Source organism: Anopheles bellator, chromosome 1 (genome assembly GCF_943735745.2).
Source record: "Anopheles bellator chromosome 1, idAnoBellAS_SP24_06.2, whole genome shotgun sequence".
NCBI lineage: Eukaryota > Metazoa > Arthropoda > Insecta > Diptera > Culicidae > Anopheles > Anopheles bellator.
The window spans coordinates 56,042,831-56,068,117 of NC_071285.1; the positions used below are offsets into that span (position 1 = coordinate 56,042,831).

A 25,287-nucleotide genomic window follows, 5' to 3' on the forward strand; every position below is an offset into this window, starting at 1 on the left:
CGGGTTAACGGGCGGCATTTTTGAACCTGCCGGTGTTGGAGAGATTTTGACAGCACGGAAACCTCACCGAATTCTAACCTGACTTTCGTTTTCGAACCTCACTTTTGCGTTGGTATTTGTCACTTGTGCGGAGAAGTTTGTCGCTCGCGGGTTGTGCCGATAAATCCGCTTTTGTTAGGTCCCACAGTTTCTGGCTAAAAAGGTGCGATCGCAATAACATCAAACGGTAAGAAGTGTGCCCATTCGATTCGGGTGCGGCTGCTGGCCAGGAAAGAGCGAATTTCCTTCGGTGCGTTCCGTGTGTGTGTCCGGTCGTGTGACCCGCGGATCTTGGAGGGTTTTGCTGCCACCCCTCCCGTCATCATCATCATTGCGGAGAAGGCGAAAAATGTCGGTCTCAGTGTGCTGTGTAAAAATGCTTTCCGAAAAATTCTTATCTACTTCAGCGGCAAAAATCGATACTTTCTCTCGCTCTCGCGCTGGCAAAAGGCAATTTTTTTGCCCCTTGCCCGAGTGAGATTTGCAGTGTGACAGATCGAAGGTGAAGTGAGTGAATGTGTATGCGTGAGTGTGCACGCAAGAGTGAGATGGAGTTAGAGGCAGAGGGAGAACGCGTGTCACAGCGTTGTGAGCCGATGTGCCAGAGCGAGATAGCAGCGTGTGAGCGGCCAAACCCAAAACGCAGCGCGTGAGTGAGATTGCTGAGAAGAGTGAGCAGCTGTGAGCTAGTGTGCGACAAGGAAGAGACCTCCTGGTGACTAATATCGCTCCGCGTGAGCTTTTCTACGGATGCGAAACCCAGTACGCAGGCGCGCCCGAAAGCACAGCATGGAGGGTTTTGCGAAGAGAAAATCAATTTGAAACTCGTACAGTTTGTGGCTCGACTCAGGCAATCGGGATTGTTGCTGCACTTCTTCCCCAGTGTGTGCGGTGAGGGGAGAGGTCTCTAGCGTAACTCGTTCTCCATTCATGCTGCCCGCTCGCTCTCTCGCTCAGCATTCTCTCACGTGCGAGAGAGTGTGGTCGAACGGCGAAGACACTGCCGAGAAAAACACTTGATTGCTGCATAACGACATTCGAGCAGTTCCCTCAGGCCGATTCGCCGTCGTCGTCGTCGTCGTCGTCAGGTGAAGATATCGATTTTCACACACGAAGTCAGATTTTGTGGAACGGCGTTTGGTGACCATTGGAGAAGTGTAAAATACAGTTGAACGGGTGCCAGTAGGAGCGCCACGAGACCACAGGACCACGGTACCACGGGAATCACTGCAACCTGGGCGGTGCTTTTTCCCACGGCCGACAGCCGCATCGCAGCGGCCCAACTTTGGGTTCCACTTTTCGCGTTCCTCTCGGCAGGCGCAACCCGAAAAGTGGTGGTGCAAACCCGCCTTTTGCGGTGTGGTGCGTCACGGTCGCCCCAAACGTGCGTGGAAATACTGCAAAATCCGTTCAACTCCGGTTCCGGGCATTTCCGGGTGTTCCGGGAGAGTTGTGCTCCGAACGGGCGGCGACAAACTTTACGCGTTCGCTACCATGAGTTCTGTCTTCAATTTTTCCCACCTATCCCCCCCGCTGTATACTTACCAACGTTTTTGCACTTTGCGATTCTAGCGAGCTGTATGTGTGTGTGTGTGTGCGTGCGTGCAGTGTGACAGGCGAGTGTGAATCCCCGGAAGTGGTGCACTAAAAAGTGGTTAACACGCGGAGAGCCAAATCACGGGGGGAAAAAGTCACCCACTAACTATTGTCGCAGCCGCCGCTGCCATCGTTATCAACCGGAAGAAGACCCCGCAAGTGGGCTGCTGCTGTCGTCGATCCCGATCTATCGATCGATCAGAGACACTTCGGTCCCGCCATCTCACCCCCCACTATCCCCTCCCCTAACGTCCCGACCACACTAAAGCATTGAGAGTATTGTTCGGATCACACGGGTCCGTCAGCGCCACACGCATCGCATCGAGGACGAACAGGTTCCTTTCTGCGGCGCGGAACCAGCACCAACCAGCGGCCCACTTTCCACCGTTCAGTAGTGGCCGGAAGTGGCGCACAGAATAACGCATACATCAGCACACGAAGGGCAGTGAAACGGTGCGCGCGTCCGACGGTGCGACTAATAAACGATCAAAATGACCAAGGATAGATTAGCTGCTTTGCAAGCGGTAGGTGTTTTCGATTGAATCCCTCCCCCCTTCGCGATGGTTTACCTGTTTGTTTTCAGTTCCTTTTTTGACCACCTCCCTACCTACCCCCATCAATGATCGCTCCATGGACACTCGCATAGATTAGCTACCGATCGTACGATTGATCATACTTCTGTTCTACATACGGTTTTTTGTTTGATCAACTTCATACTTTAGTGCCATAAGTACGTGATAGTGTTTCCTTTCGTTTCACACTAAACCAACCATTCATTTGATTATAGTCTCAATCTCGCTACTACACCATTATCCGGGCCGAAGCTGGCCAAAAACGCCATGTGCGAGAAGGGATCGCTTTTCTTTTCTCGGTGACCACCAACCGCATCATGTCGGCAGAACTCGATATTCCTTTTGTCTTTTGTCGGTCTGACCCCACCCGATTGAACGAAACAAAGGGGATGAGCTTGGTGCTGCTGCTGCTGCTGCTTCCTGTTTGCTGCTGTGCCCCCCCCGTTGCCGTCGGTGGCACAAGGAGTTGAAGGATCGTGCGTTTGTGTTTGTGCGGGGGACCGAAAAGGAATCCCCCGTCGTACTGAAGGAAGAGGCTTCCTCGTGTGCGAGAGAGAGCGAATTGATAAGTACTTCCATGAAACGGGAAACGGGTGCGCGTGCTGGTGTTGGTGCTGTGATGGCCAACGCTGCTTGCCGGATGACACAGTTCCCGCGAGAAAACACGAGTTTTCTCACACAACACGGCGACGGACGGCGGAGGTTTTCCGCAACACAACACACCAATGTGTGTGCGAGTGTCGTAGTTTGCACCCTGCAGGACCAGCCCATTCGGTCGCCCCCCTATTTTTTTTGTCCTGCTGGCATACCGAAATCGAGCAGCAGCCGCTTCTCTTTCGGTTGTGCGCTTGCGAAAGCGTTGCCGATTTGCGGCCACCGGGTGGGGAACGTCGCGGGGGGGTCTCTGCAGATTTTTCGCTCTCACGCGATCCTGGCGCGAGAGAACTACCGGAAATAAATGTCTCTCACCGTGTGCCACCCTCGCGACGACTCCCGAAGGACGAGAATCTGCCCGACGAGGATTGCCCCAATGCAATCGGTCGGAGGCGGCGGCAGCATGTGACGTTAGTCCGATTTTCCGGAAAATAACCGTATCTTGCGCTCTATCTCTCGGGCGCGCTCGCTCGCTCTCTCTCTCTGTGCCCCTCTGTGCCTCGTTATCACTTTAGCTGCTTTCCGCAACACTTTCGTACCCCATTCAGTCTCTTCGGTCGAGACGAGATCCAACCGAAGCCGGTAAAATCATCATTATCTTGGAGCAAAGAGAGGCCACCGAGGCGTTCTCCGGTAACAGGTTTTTGTTTGATGTGAATAATGTAGCGCACTGGGACCGACCACAAAGTGCGGCCGTTGCCGTGGGCGCTACATTTTTGCCGTCCATTGGTATGGCACGAAAATATGATAGAGCCGTAAAAAAGATAAGGCATAGCCATGTGCTGCTGCTGGCCGTGTGATGGTATGATGATAACGTCGCGAATGTCTTTCCCTGGCCCAAGTGGAACCGTCGCCGATCGGCAACAGCTTCCGCCCGACGCTTGGGACTCTCGGAAAAGGCACCCTCTCGTGTCTGCTCCGCTTGCTTTACTGCTGCCGCTGCTGTTCGATTTCCTGTAACAGCCCCGCTGAACGCAGGAACTGGAAGTACGCGGTGGTGCACTGTTTTATGAATGAAAAAGTTGAATCATAATGTTACTGCATTGTGCCAACCACACGCGCTCCAGTTGCAGTGCTGGGTGCGTCCAGCGAATTTTCTCGTTCCCTTAAATTGAGGATGAGATAGGTGCCGCAACAGTTGCACCAGCAGCAGCTGGACGAGATTTGTGTCGAGCATAAATTTGGACCAACATAGCGAGAGAGAGAGTCTCATAAAAATCTGCTATAATTAACCTCCATCGTTTGAGACGGCTTCCGGAATATTGATTGCGGATCGAGTACTAAAATAGTAGCTGTTGCTATAGCTGTTTGGTACCGGTGGTACGGGTCACCCCGTTTGTGGCTCCGCCTGCGGGGGTCGTTTGATTTGCATGTTCCACATCTTTGAGTCGAACTTTGACGAAATACTGTTGGCCGCGAGGCAAGCGCGAGGCAAGAAACTGTGGCCCAAGAAGTTCCGCTACGGGCGATTCGTGCCTTTCGCTAATGCTTAAAGGCCCAACACGGTTACCCAAACGGTATCTCATTATTGGTCCGGCACGCAAGTCGAACTTCCCCGTTTAATGGCCGAGTTCGGCTTACGTCAGACAAGTACCATAACACTGATCCGTGGTTGGCCCCAAGGGTTGGCCCCGTCTATGCGCAACCGTGAGACGCATCCCTGAGGCGGCGCCTTGAGTTAAACGTGTTCTGCGCAATCGACTTTTTACATCTTCACATTCTGTGTTCCTTTGGTTCCGATGTTTTCGATGTTAGGTTCGTTAGGTTTTTGTCCGTTTGTATGTGATGTATCTGTAAGATGTTTCTCGATGTCGTATTTATTGATGTTGCCTTTGCACTCTCTCCGTGCTCGCTCGATATGCTCTCGTTTGTTGATGTTTTGTTTCATGTGCCTGCATCGCTTGTCTGCAACGATCAAGGGCCGGTCAGGATGTCAGGATGTGCCCGTCCGGGTGGGGTCAGTGTTCGGTTTGTACCGGAAGCGAAATCTTAATTTTGCCTTGTGGCCGATAATTTGCCAAAGTCTGTGCCCGGTGTTAGTTGTGTGTAGATTGACATTTTTTTGTTTCCAGCTACGATCCTCTTCGAAAGAATCGCCTTCATGATCATTCGTTGTCCACTATTCGCTGTCACACTTTTTCCGTTGTAATACATTTACTGTTCAATACTGTTGACGGTAAAGTATGTGCATTTACGTGCTCGTCTAGCAAAATAATGTACCGTAATCGTCCTCAATCGGTTATTGTTTAATGTGGAACACTACTTTACACACCACCACCACACATTGATTTCAGTTTCAGTTTTCCCATTAGCGTGCATCATTGTGACCCTACATGTTTAGCGATTATGGATTGATGACTACTTTGTAGTGTTCTTTATCACCCGTTCTCTCTCACCTGATCGTTGTAAATAAATGTACAAATAAATGTGTTTTAATTTTTCTATTTTCATAACTGTTTCTGTATTCTTCTACTACTAATCCTCCACCACTTCTACCACAATCATCATCATCTTTGCAACTTCTCTACTACTACCAATACTGTTACTACTACTACTACTACTACTACTGAACTACTACTCCTACTACTACTACTACTACTCCTGTACTGCAAATGAACCATCAACCACCACCAAAAATATGAATATCATCATCTTCCTGCTATCGCGTCTCCATCTGAATGTGTGTAATCGTTTGTGGTTTTGTGGATGTGTTTTGTTGTGCAAACTAATGAAAACCAAACCAATATGACTAAACCACTACTACTGTATGTAAAATGTGAATACCGTACCTAAAAAACCTAAAGGATATAGAGGTTAGTTCCACACCTGATGATTGTGTTTAAACGATATGCTCTAAAACGTTTCAACTAATTACTGCTGCTTACTATTGCTTTTCGTTTGGATTTATTTTAAGTTTAGCTCTTTTTTAATGCTCTGCATGCGCTCTTCTTTTAGCATTTTTTTTTCTTCTTTTGCTGAGCGTTATTGTCACAGATCTTACGTTTTGCTTCTTTGATGAAATTTCAATCTTGCAGCGAGATTTACAGAAAAAAGAAGTAAAAGTAGCGTTTCTTTTATTGTTGGCTTTTTGCTCTCTTGCTATTAGCTTTTGGTTGCTTTTTTGTGTATATTTGTTCCCACTTATCCGAGAAGGTGAGTTTGTTAGAACTCTTTTACCTATGCTTACTCTGTTCGGTGTGTCCGGTTGTGCTAAGTTAGTCGCTATGTTTTTAGCATGAATTGGAATGAACATTTCGCAAAATATTGCGCCGCGTTAGGAGTTGGAGGAGTATGAGGGCGCCACCTCATCATCATGTGCAAAACGGGAATCCGTTCAAATCGGAAACTTTCAAATGATGTCATGTGGCGATAGCTGTGAGACGCACTAGCAAGTGCTGCACAAATGCTTGCAGTTGAAAGAAGAAAATGGACTTTACGAACATAAAAATTGATACCAGAGATGATTCATAGATTCCAGCGCAGCAGCAGGCGCTTCAACAACGCACCAACGGGGGCGACATTAAACGCCGCGTCCGTTAAGGGTATGATTCATCCTCACTTACTCGACAAGAGGCACAGGAAACGTGTTAAGTGTGGCTTTAGCCGTCGTTTTTGAGACACAGTTGACCTCGCCCTGACTTTGCCGTTAGAGCATGGCTTTGGCCGCCCTGAAACGGTCCAGTAAAGCTGGATGTGGTCTTGGTAGTGGCTGTGGTCCGCACTCATTAACAAATGTGTGCGTCACAATTGACACCCTTCCCGTATCGATCGCACATCATCTCCCCAACAACCGCAACGTGCAACGCGCTGAACAACGCCTGTGAGTCACAGTCAGCAAGTCTTTGGAACCGTTTTTCCTATTTGACACGTTTAAGGTACCGCGCGAGATTCGCCGCCCACTTTGACGTTGCTCTAAACGCTGCTTCTGCTATGATTGATGTGGTGTGAATGTGTCGTCAACTACAGACGTTGCGTTATCTGCTGAACATTCGTGTACTTGAGCTTTGATTCACGCTATCGCTATCAAATAATTGTTGTTCTGGCGTTGTGGGTTAATTTGCACCATCTGACCAACCTTCCAAAACTGTCAAAAAGCGCTTTCGAGTGCACCGCTTCATAAAGCCTCCGCAGAAAACGAAGCAACCCGTGCTGATTTAAACTCTCTGATGAGGTATCGAAAAAGGAAGACAACACGCCGCGCCAAACGTCAAACAGTGCCAGAGTAATAAGCTAACCGTGAATTACTGGAGACCCCGTGAGTTAGTGATAAAAAGTCGCGATAACAGCCTGATAGGGGAGAGTGTGCCAAGTCGCGACTGTGAGACCAGCACAACGCCACGGGGGAAACCGTGCCACGTAACACACCGCAACCCTGCGTGCATATCGCCTCCAAGAGCGTCTTAGATCATCGCACCCGATTAGATGCGAACCCCGCGTTTTTTGTGGTGGCACCACACGACGGAACAATAGTCGCGCCGTCTCTAGTGTTCCCCCGACGAAAGGTGTGCGATTTTACACGTCATCATACGGTGTTGCGCTGTGTGACCTTAACGGTGCCCTTGATTTGGGCCTTTGGCTTTGGCCGGCGCCTGCTGCTAGGCACACATCTTTTTTCGCTTTGTCGAATTTAACTTATCGACATCGACGAGTGTCTCGATTGTTTGAGCACCGACCGGAAGCGGGGCCGAAGAAAGTGAGTCTGAGCCAACGAGGAAGCCGGCATGGCATGTGCACCACCGGCAGTCATCACACCGTCGGGGTCAAGGGCAACCAAGGTTCAAGATCGGGCGCGCGTGGATCCCTTCCCTCGTTTCGGGGCCCGGCCCAATTAGTCATTTTTGCGAAGGTCTTTGCAACAGCCCCGGCCTCGCTGGAACGGGTGGAAAGCCCGGACACTTATCGCCTTTCGTGAGGGGGGTCGCAGTTGGAGGGCCCTCGTCGACACTCATTTTTAACGCCTTTTTCGAATTTCGTGTCAATTACCGCACGCGTGTGGAGTTCGCGCGCCATTGCAGCAGACAGAACCCGGTGGTTCCGGGTTAAGCCGGCGGCCGGACGGCGTTGGGGAGGGGGGTAAGACAATGCCTCTGCGTGTGTGTGCGTCGGAACGTGCGTGTCTTTGGCGAAAAAAGCGTCGAAAATTTTGTCTGCAATATTCTCTCTCTCGTCGGTCGTGTGGTGGTGCCACAGCGATCATGCGCAGTTCGGGTCATCGGGAAGCGGACATCGGCACCACACGGCGACGGATACGGACATAGACGCCCCCCACCCGGACCCCACCCCAACGTACTTTCCTGTGGGCAGTCGGTCGGTCGCACGTCAGCACCAGAAAAAGCCACCGAGGAAAGCCAAGAAAAGCGGCCCCGGAGGAAGGCACGAGGCGCGTGTTAAGAAACTCTCCTCTCCTGCGTACTTTGGGAAGGAACACCCTCCGATGGCTGCTCCTTTTGCGGCGGTCGGGCGGCACGGGTACTGCATTGGTGGCAGGTGGTGCATGTTCCGAGAGGAGAGGAGTTTCTTTTGCGACCAAAGTTGGGTTATTGTTGCGCGGCAATGCGTGTTCGCGGATACTAGGAATGCGACGGTCACGTGAAGAAGCGGCGCGTCGGGTGAGCGTCTTGCTCTCCGAACGCCGACGGTTCTTTCCTCGACGACGACCACATCTCGTGTAGGTGTTGAATGTTTTCGACGGTGTCACAGTGTGGCTACTAAACATTTGCATGGCGCTTACTTCGCAAACTTCCGCGGACGCAATGCCTCAAGGAAATGAGGGAATCGATATTTGTAGGTCGAAAGATGGTCGTGGTAGGGTACCTTGCGCTTTGCTGCGGGATTCGGGTGCCCAGTAAGTGAAAGCTGATTCCCATACGCATTCCACCGCAAGATAATCGATATCTCCGCGGTGTTGTGATGCTCAAGGTCTCTTTCTCTCTCTCTCGCTCTGTAGCGTCAGAGCTCCTTATCAGGTTGCAATCTTTGACTGTACGGGCAGAAATGGAAATGTATGAACCTAGAGTGTGACACGACGCGGCACTGGTGTGCAATCCGGATGACCCGTTAATCACTGCACTCGTTCTTTGTATCAATTGTAGGCTATATTGGTGTTTACTCTGGTCTACTTCAAGGGAAGCGGTACACAGTGTAGTCTCCCCTGGGAACCCGGAGCCCATGGTGAAGTGGAACACCATCCACTACTAGGCGGGGAAGCAGATGCTCCCCCGAGATAGATCGGCCAAGAATCTTCTCTATATTTAGCCCCGATTAAATCGATTCCAGTCGCCGCTGTGCGCTTATGTGTCGTCCCCTCGTCGTCGTCAGGGCCTAGGCAGCGGATCGAATTCCAACAGTTCCTTAGTAGTGCCGTCCGCGACCGAACAATCCATCTTGTCCGTTCGACACACTCTATCTGGTGTACGCGCGGTAGATGCATAATGGCCACCATGCTCTCCCGATGGCGAATGAATTCGTTCCGTTGTGCCCTGTGTCATACTGTTCTGCCTTGTTCCGCCAACCATTGGGCAGGCAACCGCGAAGTACGGGGCGCTTGTTGGTGCGCCCTGCACCTTCACTCCTCGGGACTCTGATTTGTGACTGCGGGTGCTCTAAACTACGAAGAAGACGGTGCAGCAGTACGCCACAGCAATTCATTAGACTTTGTGTGCCGTTTTTTGTTGCCTCAAAATCAACAGCTTATGGACCATTTATGGGCCACCGCTGTGTTTACGGATTCAAAAGGGGGTGCACGATCTACAGCTATTGGGTTGAATATCTTTTACGAGTTATTCGACAATCGATGTGGCACGATATATATGGCTTGGGTCTGTTTTGTCCCGTTTTCGAAACTTCCCGAGCGGATTATGCTGTGGCTGCCTGCCAACCAGCCACCGTGCTGCCAGGATGCAGGATTCTATTTTTGAGGCGCCAAATGTGGAGTGCGGCGGATCCGTTTTGGTTTGCTTTCGAAAAACGTGCCACAAGTCGGCCAAACGGCCGGCCGACAAACATAGTTTAATGGAGCAACTTCAATTCAACTTCAATCAAAATGGAATGTTCGCCCCGGCCGTAAATAACAGACTGCACTGCACGGTTTTTTTTTATGAAAAGTCGGAACGAAGATGCTCGTTATTAAAAATCTCACTTTTTGCCACCGCTGCTCTACAAAACGTGCAACGTGGCTCACGGCGCGTTCTTGAGACCGGGCTAGCGAAGAAATATATTGTTAGAAATTATCGGACGAAACGTACCTCATAAAACTAAAAGCAAATAAAAACGCATTACGGGATATTATTCCTTATTAGATAAGGAGAGTCGTCAGGGAACACATTGGTGCTTTGGAAATAGCAAAATGTCAAATCTTCTTTATCTAGAGAACCACTTTGGATTTTGTGGCACATCGTTGACGTCTAGCAATCTAGTAGTCATTGCCCGACGCACTACACGCCATTATTTTGACAAAACGAACAGTTTAGTTAAAGTTACTATTTCCGTGAGTGAAGGTTAAACCGTGGCAGTGTCGAAAAAAACATCAACCGGACGTTTGGATCGACCTTTCCCAATACGCATCTGACGGGACGAAAACTCTCCCGGCAACGGTACTTTAGTTCGAAGCCATACTCAACTACGTGGCCGAATGGTGCGCTTTTCACGTGGGCCAAATACATCAACGACACTTCCGTGTCCTGTGTTCCGCAGTCCCGTGTGCGTCGGTCGACGTTGAAGAGAAGCTGTCCAATTTTATGGCTTTACCCTTTTCGCCAAAAACGACGCACACCGCATTGTGTGCTTCATGCCACGCAAACGTGGAGGCATGATACGCAAATGCAGACGGCTGAGATACGGCCTTAATCTCGCGTATCTCCCGCCACCAACGTCACCAGGTCTGTGGCCGGCCTCTTCCCACTTTCCGTTGCGAACTCCATTGACGTCATCGATCATGCAGCTGTGTGCAGGGGGATAGTTTGCACGCGAACCGTGTTCGATCGAAGTGGGAAGATTCAGATGCTCCGGAGCCCCGTGGGTTGCCCTGTCGACGGGTCTTATCACGCCCCATCCATCGAGAGGGCGTTGATTTAATGCGCTTTCTGAACGGTGGAGACGCCTGGTGGCGCACGGACGCTTTGTTGCGATATCAGGTGCCGAATCAGGTGTAGTTTGGGTCTGTTTCGAAGCAAATCCCTCTGATTAAGCACTTGAAAATATAGTAAAAATATGCGCTCTGGTTGGAGCTAATGTTCTTTGGGAAGTGCTCATCAAATTATACACTCAAATTAAATGATACACCACTCGGCCCTCGGTTGCCAGTCATATCGTTGTGGTGGCGTGACGTTAATTATAAATATAACTCAAAATCCCATTTCTCAGAAAAACACCCTACATAAACTGTGGCCACTGCCTAGCGTTCACTGTGCCACCCGTCCAGTAAACCCACACGACACGGGCGCGTCAGGCCCCCGCCCGCTGACGAAGCAGAGAGTGGCGCAACCGACAAGGCTCCAGCCGGCGGCGACCGCTGCTCGTCGTTGCTAATGCGTTCGAAGTGGTGCGCGAATGCAGATATTGATTTTATTTTTAACACAGTTCACGTGAATTGCGCGACTGTATCGGGGCCCGTGGGAGGTGGTGTACAAAATTTGAAGCCTCGTCATATCTGCCGCCACAATGTCTTCTTCGGTTTGGTCGCGTGGTATGCGAAGCGAGAACCGTGGTTGTTATATTGGAAACGTGTTCAGGGCGTCGGTAGTGTCTCACTTCATTGTGTCTTCGAGACGAATGGGTTCCAGAGCATCCAATAAGACCGGAGGAAGAAGTGTACGGTGCGCAACCAGTTGCATGATTACTAATCGCGAAGTTCTGCCTCGCAGGTGACCGAAAAGGGGGCAGACTCGTGTCTCGTATTTGCTCTAGTATACCCTAGTTGTGTTGTGTATTTCAAAATGTTTACTTCCTGCTACTATTGTTTCTATATATATAAATATCTTTCTCTCTTTTTATAATATTATCGTAGCGTTGAAAAACTTTATTTCTTATTTATTGGAATTGATTTGAAGGTTTCTTTCCGCTATTTTAGTCGTGCGCCCGAGATATAATACTTTTCTGTTTCCCTCTCATTCTGCTCTGCTCGTTTCGTTGCACGTGTTGCGTAGGCACAAAGCGACGATGAGGATATGCCAGAGGATGTGGCTGTGCCGGTGGAGGGCGGAGGAAGCTTCATGGAGGACTTCTTCAAGGAGGTGGAAGAGATACGGATGATGATCGACAAAATACAGGCCAATGTCGAGGAGGTGAAGAAAAAACACAGCGCAATCCTGTCGGCGCCACAGTCGGATGAAAGTAAGCGAACGTTGTGCCACCTGCCTCATTTTTGTCTGCATTCATCCAATCCCTTTTTATTTCGTTTCCGCTCGGCAGAAACCAAACAGGAACTCGAAGACCTCATGGCCGATATCAAAAAAACTGCCAACAGAGTTAGAGGAAAGCTTAAGGTGTGTTGAAAAGTCCTGCTTCGTGCGTTGAGACTGCGGAACCCGAAGAGTCATGGCGTTTAATGGCGGTTTTGTATTCTTCTATAACTTCCCCGTGCAGGGTATCGAGCAAAACATCGAGCAGGAGGAGCAGACGAGTAAGTCGAATGCCGATCTTAGGATACGAAAAACGCAGCATTCGGCCCTGTCGCGCAAATTCGTCGAAGTCATGACGGAGTACAACCGGACCCAGACCGACTACCGAGAGCGATGCAAAGGAAGAATACAACGACAGCTGGAGATTAGTAAGTGGCGCGCACCAACGGAGGATGTCTCCGACTGCTGCTACTGACCCTCTAAATAATGTCCATTTGTATTTTGTTACGCTCTTTGTAGCGGGTAGAGCTACGACAAACGAGGAACTCGAGGAAATGTTGGAGCAGGGCAACTCGGCCGTCTTCACGCAGGGGGTAAACACTTTATAACGAACACGTGTGTCGCACAGGACAACACTACCCTACGCGCAGCTACTTCTTAGCTGCTGTCTCTGTCTGTCGGTCGGCTTACCGATGGTATTTAACTGTCACCCGTTCTTCTTTCTTTCCTTGCATGTGGCCTCTTTTGCAGATAATTATGGAGACCCAACAAGCGAAGCAAACGCTGGCCGATATCGAAGCAAGACATGCGGATATTATAAAGTTGGAAAATTCAATTAGGGAGCTGCATGATATGTTCATGGACATGGCGATGTTGGTCGAAAGTCAGGTAAAGTGGTGCTTAATGTGCATGGCTTTTGCTCGCGTTGTATTAGAAAACTACCCGACACCGCCGACATTCTCTAGTGTACGCATCTTCTCGTACGATGGGAGGAAGTGCGGCCCTTCGATCGACATTGTCAGAAAGTGCAGTCGCTTGATGCCGCAATTTCAGTAGTTTCCTTTTCTGTTTGCCCCTCCTTCAACATCCTGTCCATTTTCTACATCGGATCCATTGTGTAGCGGATCTTTTAACGTTACTACGCCGTCCTAATCCTAATTTTATATCTTTCAAGAATCAAGTTTTGTTTCTCCAATATGTTCATATGCTCTCTAGAGATTGTTTGTATGTTGTTTGCTTGTAGCACTTTCACATGTATCCTCTAAAAATTTACACCAAAACCTGAACAGGCAATATGCTAGCTTTCTGGATGTTGTTCCAACACCGTGGAACCTTAACCCGGTTCCATGGTGTTGTTCGATACAGCTTCAGGCTAACGAAGGGCTGCCACCGTCAGAAAAAGTCCTGCCGGCTGGCCAACAATACCGTAAACGTTGCTCTGCTACCGGCACCCAGGTGTCCGGACAGCAGCAGCAGCAGCAATAAGGACTTTGCGTTGATCCTCAAGCGCTACTTTGGAGGCTGACGGAGCTGCTAGACAACCCGACCGTGCTACAACTGTACCAATTTGTGACTTCGAAATGCATTGCTAACCAAACCACGCCCGAGTAACATCGACGGATCGTTCTTGAAGCGAGAAAAGCTACGCTATATCATTGCTACTATTGCTACTACTACTACTGCTCACGTTCAAATGATGATCGTGTTGCATCATAAGATGTGTTTGATGTTAATGTTCTTCTGGTCTTTGACGAGTCTTTTCCGTGACTTTTTTTGGGTGCAGTTGTTAGCAACGCACACCTCCTTTGGCTGTAAAGTATCATTCGAATAGATCGGACTATATCCTGTGTAGTTCACCCCGAAATCCTCTCTCTCGCGCTCTCTGTCTGTCATCTGTGCCCTCTTACTTCACTCTATCTTTCCATTGTCTTAATAATGCGCCAGTGTAAAACATCTTGTAACATCGAAATTGCTACCACTTTCCACGTATCTTGATGAAACTGAACTTCCATTCGTCATTGTACGTGTTGTTGTGTGTGTACGTATCTATGTATTGTAATGGGCATCCACTGTTGTTTGTATGTGTGTGATGGATGTGTGCGGGCGGTTCGGAAACGATCGTTTGTCATTTCCTGAAGAACGCCAGCACCATTCTGCTGCTATATGTCTGTACACCTGGAAAGATACTCTTTCTCGTTCTGTCTCTTTCCTCTATCTCTCTAACTCTCTGTCTCTTGTTGTAAAACAATCTTTCCCCGATCGATCCCTGGTGATCGCCACAGTAGGCTCGTAAACTCTCACGTAAACCATATGATCGCGATCACGCGGATTTGTCACGTGTAATCAGTGTACAAATAGATGCAAGCAAAAAATTGTGTCCTATCTCCCCCACCATGCATTTGAGAATATTCGTAGAATATGCTACACAAATCACTTGGATGATATGATCATTTGCGATAAGAAGACGATGAAGCCCAAAATCATCAAACAAAAACAATACTCCTTCTCCTTCAGGGTGAAATGATTGATCGTATAGAATATCACGTCGAGCATGCAATGGATTATGTTCAAACAGCGACACAAGACACAAAGAAAGCGCTTAAATATCAAAGCAAAGCCCGCCGGGTGAGTAACGGTTTCGACCACTATTCTAATTGTGTGTGTTTTTTTTCTTTCTTTTTTCTTTTTTGTTCCATCCGTTCCGTTGTCCTGCAAAATCCATCGACCGTGACCGTGTCGCGAAACGGTCGTCAAATCGCACCTCCAAAAATATCCCCGTTCCCTCAACTAATCCTGCGATCTTGCACGATCCTCCCGTTCCTTTTGTACCATGCTTAAACCTTAACGAACTGGCTTGATGTACCAATTTCTTTTATTAACATAACGGGGTCTCACATATTTTACACTTTGCTGCTCGAACTAACAAATGCTTCATTTGCCGATGTGTTGTTCTTAATAACACTGTTACTGTTACTATTGATCTGCTAATATCACTTACAACTAATATGACTCGATGTGTGCATGGTGTGTGATTTAACGTTGCTTGTATTATGTACTATTGCTTGCATTTGCTCCATTGAAACATGAATTTGAAATATAACGTACGAATGAATGGCATGAATACCGACGCCCTTACTCCTGAATAACCTTTACTTCAATGGAACCGAATTGTAAACTACCAACATCGAATCGGGAAAACTACTACTACCACTACTATTACTACCACTACTACTACTGTTGCTGCTGCTGCACCACCCGCACTCGGACTCGGATCGGATTGGCCCCATCCCGCGGGAAATCCAACCCCACAACGCATCTAATTCTAACCAACAATTTCCCCGGGCTAACCAAACGATAACTGGCTGTTTTGTTCGGTGCGAACCGAACCTAACCTTTGGTCTGGATGATGTGTCCAACTGTTTATTGTCTGATTTTTCCCTCATGGCTACAACACAATCTTTGTTCTTTTTCCCGTGCGGGTCTTGCCGAGAATGTCTCCATCCCGGAAAACGGGCTGCACTGCTATCGACAACAACGATACTACTGCTGCTGCGGCGGGTGGTGTGGTTTCTAACGTTAACCGTTCCCACGGCTGCAACGTGTTGTCTTCCGCTTCCACTCGCGGTGGCGCTGGTGACCGTTTAACAATGTCCACTCTTCTGCCACCATCACCCATCACTCCTTCCCACCTGAAACACCCGAAACCACCCGACGACGGTGGCCAATGCCGCGCCGGTGAACGGCGACGGTATCACCTCCTCGATCGTACCAAATCCAAATCCTTCTCCGATTTGCTGCCGTCGGGGGTTTCCGAATCGCCCGACAATCACATCGAATCGTCCCGACAACCAATGCCTTCCTCATCAACCACTCGGCCGCTGTTCCGTGGTGGCCTCATCACGATGATGTCCCGATCGACCTCGAATCTATTCGTTGGTCCGACTGACCGGGATCTCCGACGTAAACCACCGACGGCGTCGTCGCGATCGGGCGAAAGGGCGAAATGGTGGACCGAATTGAGTACCATGTGGAAACGAGCAGGGACTACGTGGCGACGGGCCAACAAGATTTGGTCCAAGCCGTGAAATATATGTCCAAAGCCCGAAAGGTACGTTATACTCTCTCTCTGTATCCCAGGCGCTGGTGAATTTCGTTTCTGAATTTTTCGACCGATCTTCTTCTGACGGTCCACCTTTCTTTCCCTGCTGGCTGGCGGTGACTAATAATTTGAGCACGAAATGGGAGCCGTTGTTGTGGTAAATGGTTGTCACCTGTAGTGGAACACTTCACTCACACGTCTTAACCTTCTACTGATCTACTGAACTCCCGTCTTAACCCTCTACTCTGCTCTTTTGCGGTGCGCGCGTTTAACAAGCGATTTTTCTCCGAAAAAGACACCAACGACCATCGAAATTAGTGTTCGGGGTTAGGCTTCCTTTGCTTTGAAGCTCTCTCTGTTGTTTTGTACATCCCTATCCGTGTTGTGAATATGCAGGCTACGCGTGGTTTGTTTCGCTTAAATACATTGAGCTATAAATTCGATCTATTTATGGTTCCCCAACACTTAGGTCAAGTCCAAGTCCCCAATCAACAGGCCTTTTCATTTGATTATTGTACATAAAGCGTGCCATCGTGCGTTTAACAAATCTTTGAAAAATCGCACCCCGTGCGCTTTGGCGGAGTGATCATTCGCTCCCGTGGACATAGTACTCTCCCACCTGGGTTAAGCTTTAAGTGGCAGTTGTGGTGTTTTACCATATTTGTACCGAAACGCGTTTTCTGTGGTGGAGTTAACTGTTATCGTGTTTGTTTTTGTTGTGATGTGAGAACCTTCTTCGTTCTGTGAAAACAACGTAACGAAATTATGATTTTTCCTCCCTTTTTCTCGTTATTTTTGCAGAAAAAAATCTTGATTGCAGTTTGCCTGCTCATAACGCTCATCATATTAGTAGTATTTTTAGCGATCTACCTTACGTAAGGCGCGTACTGTGAAGTGTAACGTAAAAATGAAAAGTGTAAGAAGTGGTGACACACAACCTCCCTATAAAGCGGTACCAACCGCCCTCGTAACCCCCGCAGGTGACTGCAACTGTTCCACGAATTCCAGCATCTGGTATGCCGAAATTTACTATCTGTACTGGGACATGCCTCAAGATTGTCCTCCTTATTGTGGTACTTCAGTCGCGAATCGCACATTGTTGTTTCCCTTAACCAGCTGTGTGTTTCCATGTACATCACAAGTCGTATCATACTGATATGAGGAATGCTTCTCGTTCAGCTAAAAGTGTGTTAAAATACACAAAATAATATATATATATATATATGCCATCAAAGTGCGCGCCACCCTGAGGTTGTTCGTCCTCAACGCATTTAGAATCAAACTCCACTATCGCAATCGTCCGAAGAGTGCAGCTGCTGATGGGTAGTAGTAATACTAGTAAGTGACGGTGATCAACCATCGTGTAACATGTTTCCGGTGCGGTGTCTAATAGCTTGCAAACCTTTTTTTAATCCTCAACCGATACCAGAATTTAAAGTTTGCCATTCTGCAACGAATCAGACAAATTATCTCACACCAACGGAAACGGAACGAACGTCTCGATAGGAGAGGGTATCATTGGAACAGAGGTTTTTGAGGTTTAATGTAGGATATAATCTACTCTATGGTTAATCGGTATGCGCTGAGCTTAGCAGCCAGGATGTCAGGATATAATCGTTGAACTATGAATATTGCCGTTCACTCCGTAAGAACCGTGAATGGATCTTTAATTGAAATGATGCGCGAGGCCATCGCGTAAAAACATATACGGAATAAAGAGAATTTGAAAGTTGCTGCATGCTGCATGCTGTTTTAGGAATTTAAAAAGCAAGAGTCTATTCACGTTAAACATTTAAGCAAACGGCCCCGACTAGTACGAGCTCTCTTAGTTTGAATTAGAAAGTTTCGTTGAGAATCGCCTTGCCAAATCAGCCTGTCCTGTGCCAGGCGGTGGACAGCGGAACTAATAAGGGTGCCTCCATTGTCTCCTAAACGTGCGCCAGCACAAAATCTAATTTTGCTTTGCATGTCCTCCTTCATACCGGCGGCGGCGGTTCGTATGTGACCGAATTCGAGCCGTGTCGTTTTCGATTGATCGTTTTTAGTTATCTTCTTTCGTGTTTCCACAGCAATTCGCAGTTAGAATAATGATTCCATTTAATTCGCTCCAACCTACCGTTGCATGGTCTACAAGAGAGACACGATCGAATACTAACATTTTATTAACATAATTAATTTATCTTACTACTTCCATGCCAGTTACTTTTTGCGTACTCGCTTTGGTTCGATTTTTCGATTTTTTTTTCTCGATCTTTCTCAATCGATCGACCGTATGTTTCCTTTATTATGTAACGTTGTTTCGGGGTGGATAACGACCCCCGGTGGGGTTTGGGGCTCCCGTGGGGGGGAGGTGTATGAGCAGATCACTAAACTTAAACTATCTCTTTCTCCTTTCACCGATCACCGGCAAAACACACATACGCTCAACACACACACCCAAATGTATTATCTCACCTTGAACACCCACACGAACTGTGTTGTCCCCACGGTGTGCCCACATGCAGAAGAAGATTATGATCCTGATCTGTCTGACCGTGCTCGGGCTGATCGTGGCCTCCTACGTCAGTAGCTACTTCATGTAAACAAAAGCAGACACCACATAGAGTCGGGAGCGAAAGGAGAGAAACACTCGACCCGGAGATCGCGCGCAAGAGAAATGTGGAGCAGAGTAGTGCTAATAAGTGGATGCTGCTGCTGCGGTGTGTAGGGGTAAACCCACGTGCGTCACGAAGAAAGAGAACTCGAAAGATTCTGCTGCGCTGCCACTAATTTACTACTCTACCCAAAATGGACACAAAAGAAGCGGACATCACCAAAAAAGAGACAACAACATCATCGGAAGCATGTGTGCAGACAAAGCTCTTCGGCTCTTCAGCGCGCCGTCTTTAATCGTGTTGTGTGTTTCAAAGAGAGAGCAAGAGCGCAGGCATCACAGGAGTTGTGTCAATTGCAGATCGAAGCTCTTTCCTGATCGAAAAAGGACATCTAAGGAAGCGATGATTCGGCGTGTTAACTACTATGTCCCCCGTGTTCATGCGAAAGGATCCATTCCTTCTTGATTCAAGCGAAAGCCTACTATGCTCCGTTGTGTTTGCCCCAAAAGCTAGTCGACCGGCAAGAGTGGTACGCGTGCGGAACACCACCGAGCACAGCACACTAGATATGATGATATAAGCCCGTTGAGAGCCGAGTTGACAGCGCTGGTCTGTCGGTTGCGTCGCCGCCGAGTGTTTGTCTGTTTCACGAATTCTCCATTAATGGGACTACGCACGACGCGCAACGACGTGTTTATTTATCTTTAAACGCTTGATTAACGCTGTAGAGCCGAGCGCGACGAGAGCGGAATCGTTTAACATGAATATTATAGAGAAATTGCGTAAAATCTGTGATGCTATTACCTGTGGGGGTTGATACTTAGTACTCTTGCGAAAAGTATTCTACAGCATAACTAGAGAGAGAAAGGACCGGATTCACAACATACACGTATGCTGCCAGCGCGCGCACTAGAACACCATCATCATGGAGCACACTACTAACAGAGAGAGAGAGAGAGAAAGATAGACCACTACTAGAAACAGACCCAAATCTTCGAAACTCCTCCGTCTCCGTCACAATTTATCCAGGCCAAACTGTACGCGACCTATAAAAAAAACACGATCGAGCGATCACCTACTACCATCATTCACCGCATTTCAAAGTATCAAAGCCAGTGTTCTGGGTTCTGGAAGGAGAAGAAGCAGTCGTGTGTCCGGGGAAAACTTGTACACCGAAGTTATCATCGCACCCCCCTTTAACGTCGCGTTTGAGGACAGGGTCGTTTCGCGCTGCATGAACCACCAGGGATATAAAAAACGGGGAACGATAGAGTGTGCAACCCTTTGCCGAACCAGTTTTAATCACGTTACCGATCACGACTACGGTGCACTACAGCCAAACAGTAATCAAACAGTACTGCATTAACAGAAGAAAACCAAAAAAACAGACCAGGTTCAACACTGCGGAACACTCTCACTATCACGGGAGGAGGGTCAACTCTCACAGTACAGACACAGGAACAGCTAACCAGAAGAATCAGACCAGAGCATAGCCCGCCGCTCCGGCTGATGTAGTGTAAAACCAAATCCAGATGCGATAGAAAGATACACACTACAAAATCAATAGATCATGTTTACCCACCTAAGTGTGTGTCCCCCTTTTTTGCTTGAATCACGTAAATTACAACAGGTATATACTTGACTAAATGTAACAACCCTTACACCTAAATGTGATCCCTTTCTGTTCACGTACACATGCCTCACGATCATACAACACCTTCACTATCGCGCCAGCAGCAGTATATACCACACATCAATCAAGTCTCCTCCACGATCCTTCAAAACTATACCGCTTTACGTGGCCCACCTCTCTGATTTCCGACGTTTGACTTTGTTTTTCCTTTACCTACGTTTCTTGCCTTTTGCATAAGACGAAAAAAGTTCCCTCTCACGTTTACCGAGCGAATGCGGTGGATCCTCCTCAATTTTAGTGTAGCCCCTTGGACACAGCCGATGACGCATTTTCGTTCGTAGATTTAACACAAGTTCCCGTTAGCTAGCCATACGCGGGAGTGCGCCCTGTTGGTTTTGTGTGCCGTCGATCGCGTTACGAACAAAATAGAAGTTTATTTTGTGTTGATTTTTCTTTATCGTAATGTAGATTGTATTAGTAAACGACGCGGTGGCTAGTGTCTTGTTCTTTTGGTGGCTAGTTATGCATTTATGCGCCATGGCTTTGAGCCACCCAAACCGCTGTTGTTCCCTGGGTGCGGTGAGATGTTTCCAGACAATAACCGTCTTCGTAACCACACATGATGCATTTGACTACTTCCTGTGAAGTGTGCAGTAGCGTAAGGCTGTAAATAACACCCGGGGTGTGGAGAAAAAACACTGTGTTATATATACCAACAAGCGTGTTACATCCTAGCAGTAGTGTAGCGCCCTGTACCCTGTAGTGGCAGTAGTCGCAACGTCGCAAGATAAGCAAATGCGTCGAATGAATCGAACTTTAGAAAGCGGCCGCTGCTCTCAGCCCTCACCACACACAGACACACGTTTTATCCATCTTCACTTACTTTTTGATTTGTGATGTGTGAAATGTAAAATGTAACAGCACGACAAAATAATGAAAATATAATTGTACCATAGAACCGCGACGGTTTTGCTTCACGATCGCTCACGCGATATCCACGCGGCTGACCATGCGGTCGGTGCGCGATACGTTGAGCCCGAAAGTACGTAATGTTGCCGTTGTGTTTTTGAATAGAGTGTATAAGAGCCAACCTTTGTTTTTTTAAAGTTATGGTTTCCTCTAGGTAGAAGTAAGCTCACCGAACACAATCACCAGCCCCCGTTATATGCGATCGCAATGAACACATAATCTAAGCGCGGTTTAAACAATATGTGATTATTATTTATCTGTAATATGACGTAGCCTTTTAACTTTGAACGGAAAGTAAATAGAAAAAAAAACTTGTTGCGAAATTCATTATGAATTTTTATGTTTTTATGTTTTGTTTCGTCCATCCAATAGCTATGTGTGTGCGTTTTCTTTTAGTGTATCATTTGACGGCGAAATGTAGAAGTGGTTAGTCTAATTTCCGTTTATTTACTTTGATTCTTAAAAAAATCCCCTTTAAAGAAGGGAACTTGTTTTTGGTTCGTTTTTAGCTGCCAGGCCTTTTGTAGCGTTTGTGTCCGCAGGAAATTGTTAACCGTGTCTCTTCGGTCTTTCTTTTATTTTATGCGTCTTGCATTTCGAAATCCAACCGAATGCTTGCTCTTCGCCGATCGCCGCGATCACACCGATTTGCAAAACGTGCAGAAGAAGATCATTATTCTGGTATGTCTTAGCATATTGCTGATAGTGGTAGCGTCAACCGTAGCGGGCTATTTCGGTTTCTAAGAATCGGACATCGGTGATATCTGCTAGCTGCCTCTACTGTTTCCGATTCAGATGGAAGATGGTGGTAGCGGCAGCCGTACACGTTCCGTGCATCACTCGCCACCATGTTTTGAACATTCCTGTTTCCACGTAGTATTTCGGTGACGACAAATAGCGCTAGTTGTGTGATTTCCAGCTTAAGGGGGGGTCGGTTCAGGGTCTCAGTTGTGATCAGCAGTACGATGCGGCTCGTATACATCGTTTCCGAAATATCCACCGACCGACAGTGTGCGATCGAAATTAGAAGCTATACAAGGACCAGTGAGAAGATCATGTTGCTTACGACTCCCCGGTAGCCGGGTTGTTCCGTTATATGTGGTTTTGTTGGAAAATGTCTATCAAACTCACGACTACCGCCACAGACTGTGTTATTGGTCCAGACTATATCTAGCGTGTATATCTTTTCTTTTCTGTTACCCCGTGCTATGGGCGATGGGTTGTGAGTATTGTTTTCTTTTCCGATTTTACATTCCCGCATACACATACACACACACACACACCATCATCATCGAACACTGATCGAACACAACAATCATCTCTTGGATCGCGCGAACACACTACATACCCCTCTCATTCGGTTTTGTATTTTATTGGTCCAAAATACTAATACACTTTCTACGACTTTTGCAGATGATCATCGTGCAGTACTACTGCTGCGCATATCCACAGGAACAGTATCGTAACAGAACAGAACAACAGAACTCCTCCCCAGACTACACTATGAGCACAAGACGCTCTAGCATCATCAAAAGCTACAATAGACACAACCGTGGAACAGAAGAAAGCACACGGATCAGAGTCACTTCAAGGTCAGAATGTACACATTAGATTCAAAACTAACACCAAGATCGCGCACCCACCCGGGCGGATGGGGTTGAAACATGATTCAATGCGCGTCGTAGGACGAAATGCCAGTCTTCGTAAGCAGCATAACCCTTTGCGTATAATTATTTGTGTGTGGAACATTAGCGTCAGTCAGGCAGGATCGACAACTGTATTGTTAAAAGCGTTTCATTGCGATAGTTCTTCGATCAAGTGTTTTCCTTTTAACGGTCGAAGCTAACACAGCACAGGCGGGCTAAAATCATTAAATCATTGGGCGTGTGGTGGGATAATCGTTTGGGCCGGCCAACGATCACAAGATCGATCGATCGACATCGACCAAACGCATTTGTCTATTTTGCCCGGGACCGTGGAGCAAGAGCGTGCGATTCTCTAGTGCCATTCCTTCAGGATGGAGATCGCGAGAGTGTTGTTGAGGTGTCCTTGGGCTGAACCCCGGCCGTTTCTGTGCTGTGCGAAAAAAGTAATGCATTTAAAGAATAAAACGTTAGCAGCATCGGGCAATCGGCGCAAATCAATAAAATTTGTGATAATAATTAAATCGCAAGCAAATCGTCCTAAATACACCCGGAAGCAACAAAAAATTAAAAACAGAAACGAAGCCACCTAACCATTCTCTCTCTATACACAAAAATTGTTGTGCGCGTGCGTCGTTTAGTAGAGAGTGCAAACACTACAATATCGAAAGCCGGAGCAGAGGGCCGGAGCTTAGGCCGGAAAAAAAAAATCTAAAAAAGCTGCGTGCGGAATCCAGTGTGTTTGAGTTTGAAAGGACCTCGGCAAACCTGTTGCGCTTGTTTAACACTAACCCGCCGACCCGGCGCCCTGGAGCCCATGGAACCGCCCTCATTTTGTTTTTGCTTTCATGCCTAAAAAATCTAAAATCTTATAATATAGCATTCAAAGCGTCCTCCCGCCCTGAGGGGAATCCGAGGTGCGCCGAGCATCAACGAGCAGAACCAGAAGCGTACGTACAGGCAATAAGATAACAGTCAATTCAGCCCCACGATGTTTGCCGATTGGCGAAGGTGCGCAGAACGCGCAATAGTAGGTCCATGCTTTTCCGTTTGCCACCACCCGATCGACAGCCTGATCGAGCCTTGTTTTGTGTCACACACGACACACAGCACATGCTTGAGAATGTGCATTTCTTCGGTGGGCGAAGTGGCTATCGCGACGAACTAAAGTTTAAAAAACCCAAGTCCTCTTATGTGGCGTTTTATTACGACTTTCTTCCTGTAGTGTACGTTGCGTAGAGTTCTTCAGACTCCCAGTGAACCCTGTGTTTGTGGCTCTAGTGGCCTCCCCAGTATTAGCCAAACGATGCGGAAACAAACAGCTTAGAGGGAGGTCTCCGAGCAGCACCCAAAAAAATCTTCCAATTAATCCACCTGGTACTACTACACAAAACTGATGGTCAATTGCTTAGCAGTGCAGAGAGAGGGAGGGAAAGAGAGAGAGACGTAGAAAAAGAACTGGTGTTGTCGGTGTGTGGGTGGTCGAACCCTTTTTAAATGGTCGAAGCGAAGCAATACACTCTAGCGATATTATGCTTCTTGCGCTTTAGCGAAGCACATTATGTGCCACAATTGGGTTGTTACCGTTGAATTGTAGTTTTTGTTTTTCAAAGCGTTCACAATCCGTTCCTCTATTGGTTGCTTGTGTGAGAACGCAAACGAAAGCGTGTTGCCAGTGTGTGCCAGTGCAAGTGTAATGGTTTTTTTTGGGGGGGAAGCACGGTAAGAAACCCGAATGAAAATTCGCGTGTCGAATCTCGGGTCGAAATCGGCGCGACACGGGCCCTAGTCGAAACAAAGCAAATAATTAGTTAAATAATAGTAGTGTGCCGACGATGATAAAAGTAGTGTACTGCTGGTTGCAAACAGCACAGCTCACGCAGCACACAGCGCAACACCGTCGATGGGGATGAGTTTAAAGCGCGTGTAAACAGCGCAACGAAAAACGGCGAAGCGATAACATTTAATATCATTCCGTGGCGCGGAATGTATGGCACACGTGTTCGAAGGAATGTAAGCGCGAACATAAGTGTAGTCAGAAGGCCGGATTTGCCATCAAAACATTCATTCTGCCCCGCCGTCAAAGTACGACCCACGATCACGATCTTAATTATCAGTTTGCTCGAACAATAGTAGCAACACACAGATAG

General features: G+C 47.7%; 1 protein-coding gene across 8 annotated transcripts; it reads left to right on the forward strand.

The window, feature by feature from the left end:
- Positions 1-113: 113 nt before the first annotated feature.
- LOC131216333 (syntaxin-1A) lies at positions 114-23,024 on the forward strand. 8 transcript variants are annotated; one of them, XR_009157056.1, is made up of 10 exons: positions 114-226; positions 1,612-2,159; positions 12,005-12,191; positions 12,270-12,343; positions 12,444-12,627; positions 12,719-12,792; positions 12,950-13,087; positions 14,714-14,824; positions 18,803-20,522; positions 22,908-23,024. XR_009157056.1 is itself a non-coding variant. In XM_058210791.1 (9 exons), exons 2-9 carry the CDS (start codon positions 2,127-2,129, stop codon positions 22,236-22,238), a joined length of 882 nt encoding a protein of 293 aa, XP_058066774.1. In that variant the 5' UTR covers positions 114-226; positions 1,612-2,126. The 8 variants fall into 8 exon arrangements, 6 of the variants coding, with proteins under 6 accessions (XP_058066774.1, XP_058066777.1, XP_058066780.1 ...); XR_009157057.1 differs by lacking the exon at positions 22,908-23,024 and adding an exon at positions 17,100-17,312 and having other exon boundaries at positions 18,803-18,853; XM_058210791.1 differs by lacking the exons at positions 18,803-20,522; positions 22,908-23,024 and adding an exon at positions 22,158-22,238.
- The last annotated feature ends 2,263 nt before the right edge of the window (positions 23,025-25,287 follow it).

Excerpts from the sequence above, each read along its gene's own strand:
- LOC131216333 (XM_058210791.1), top strand. The coding sequence starts at position 2,127 with ATGACCAAGGATAGATTAGCTGCTTTGCAAGCG. Across the intron at positions 2,160-12,004 it reads GATTAGCTGCTTTGCAAGCG|GCACAAAGCGACGATGAGGA; the intron begins GTAGGTGTTTTC and ends CGTGTTGCGTAG. Across the intron at positions 14,825-22,157 it reads ATCAAAGCAAAGCCCGCCGG|AAGAAGATCATTATTCTGGT; the intron begins GTGAGTAACGGT and ends CAAAACGTGCAG.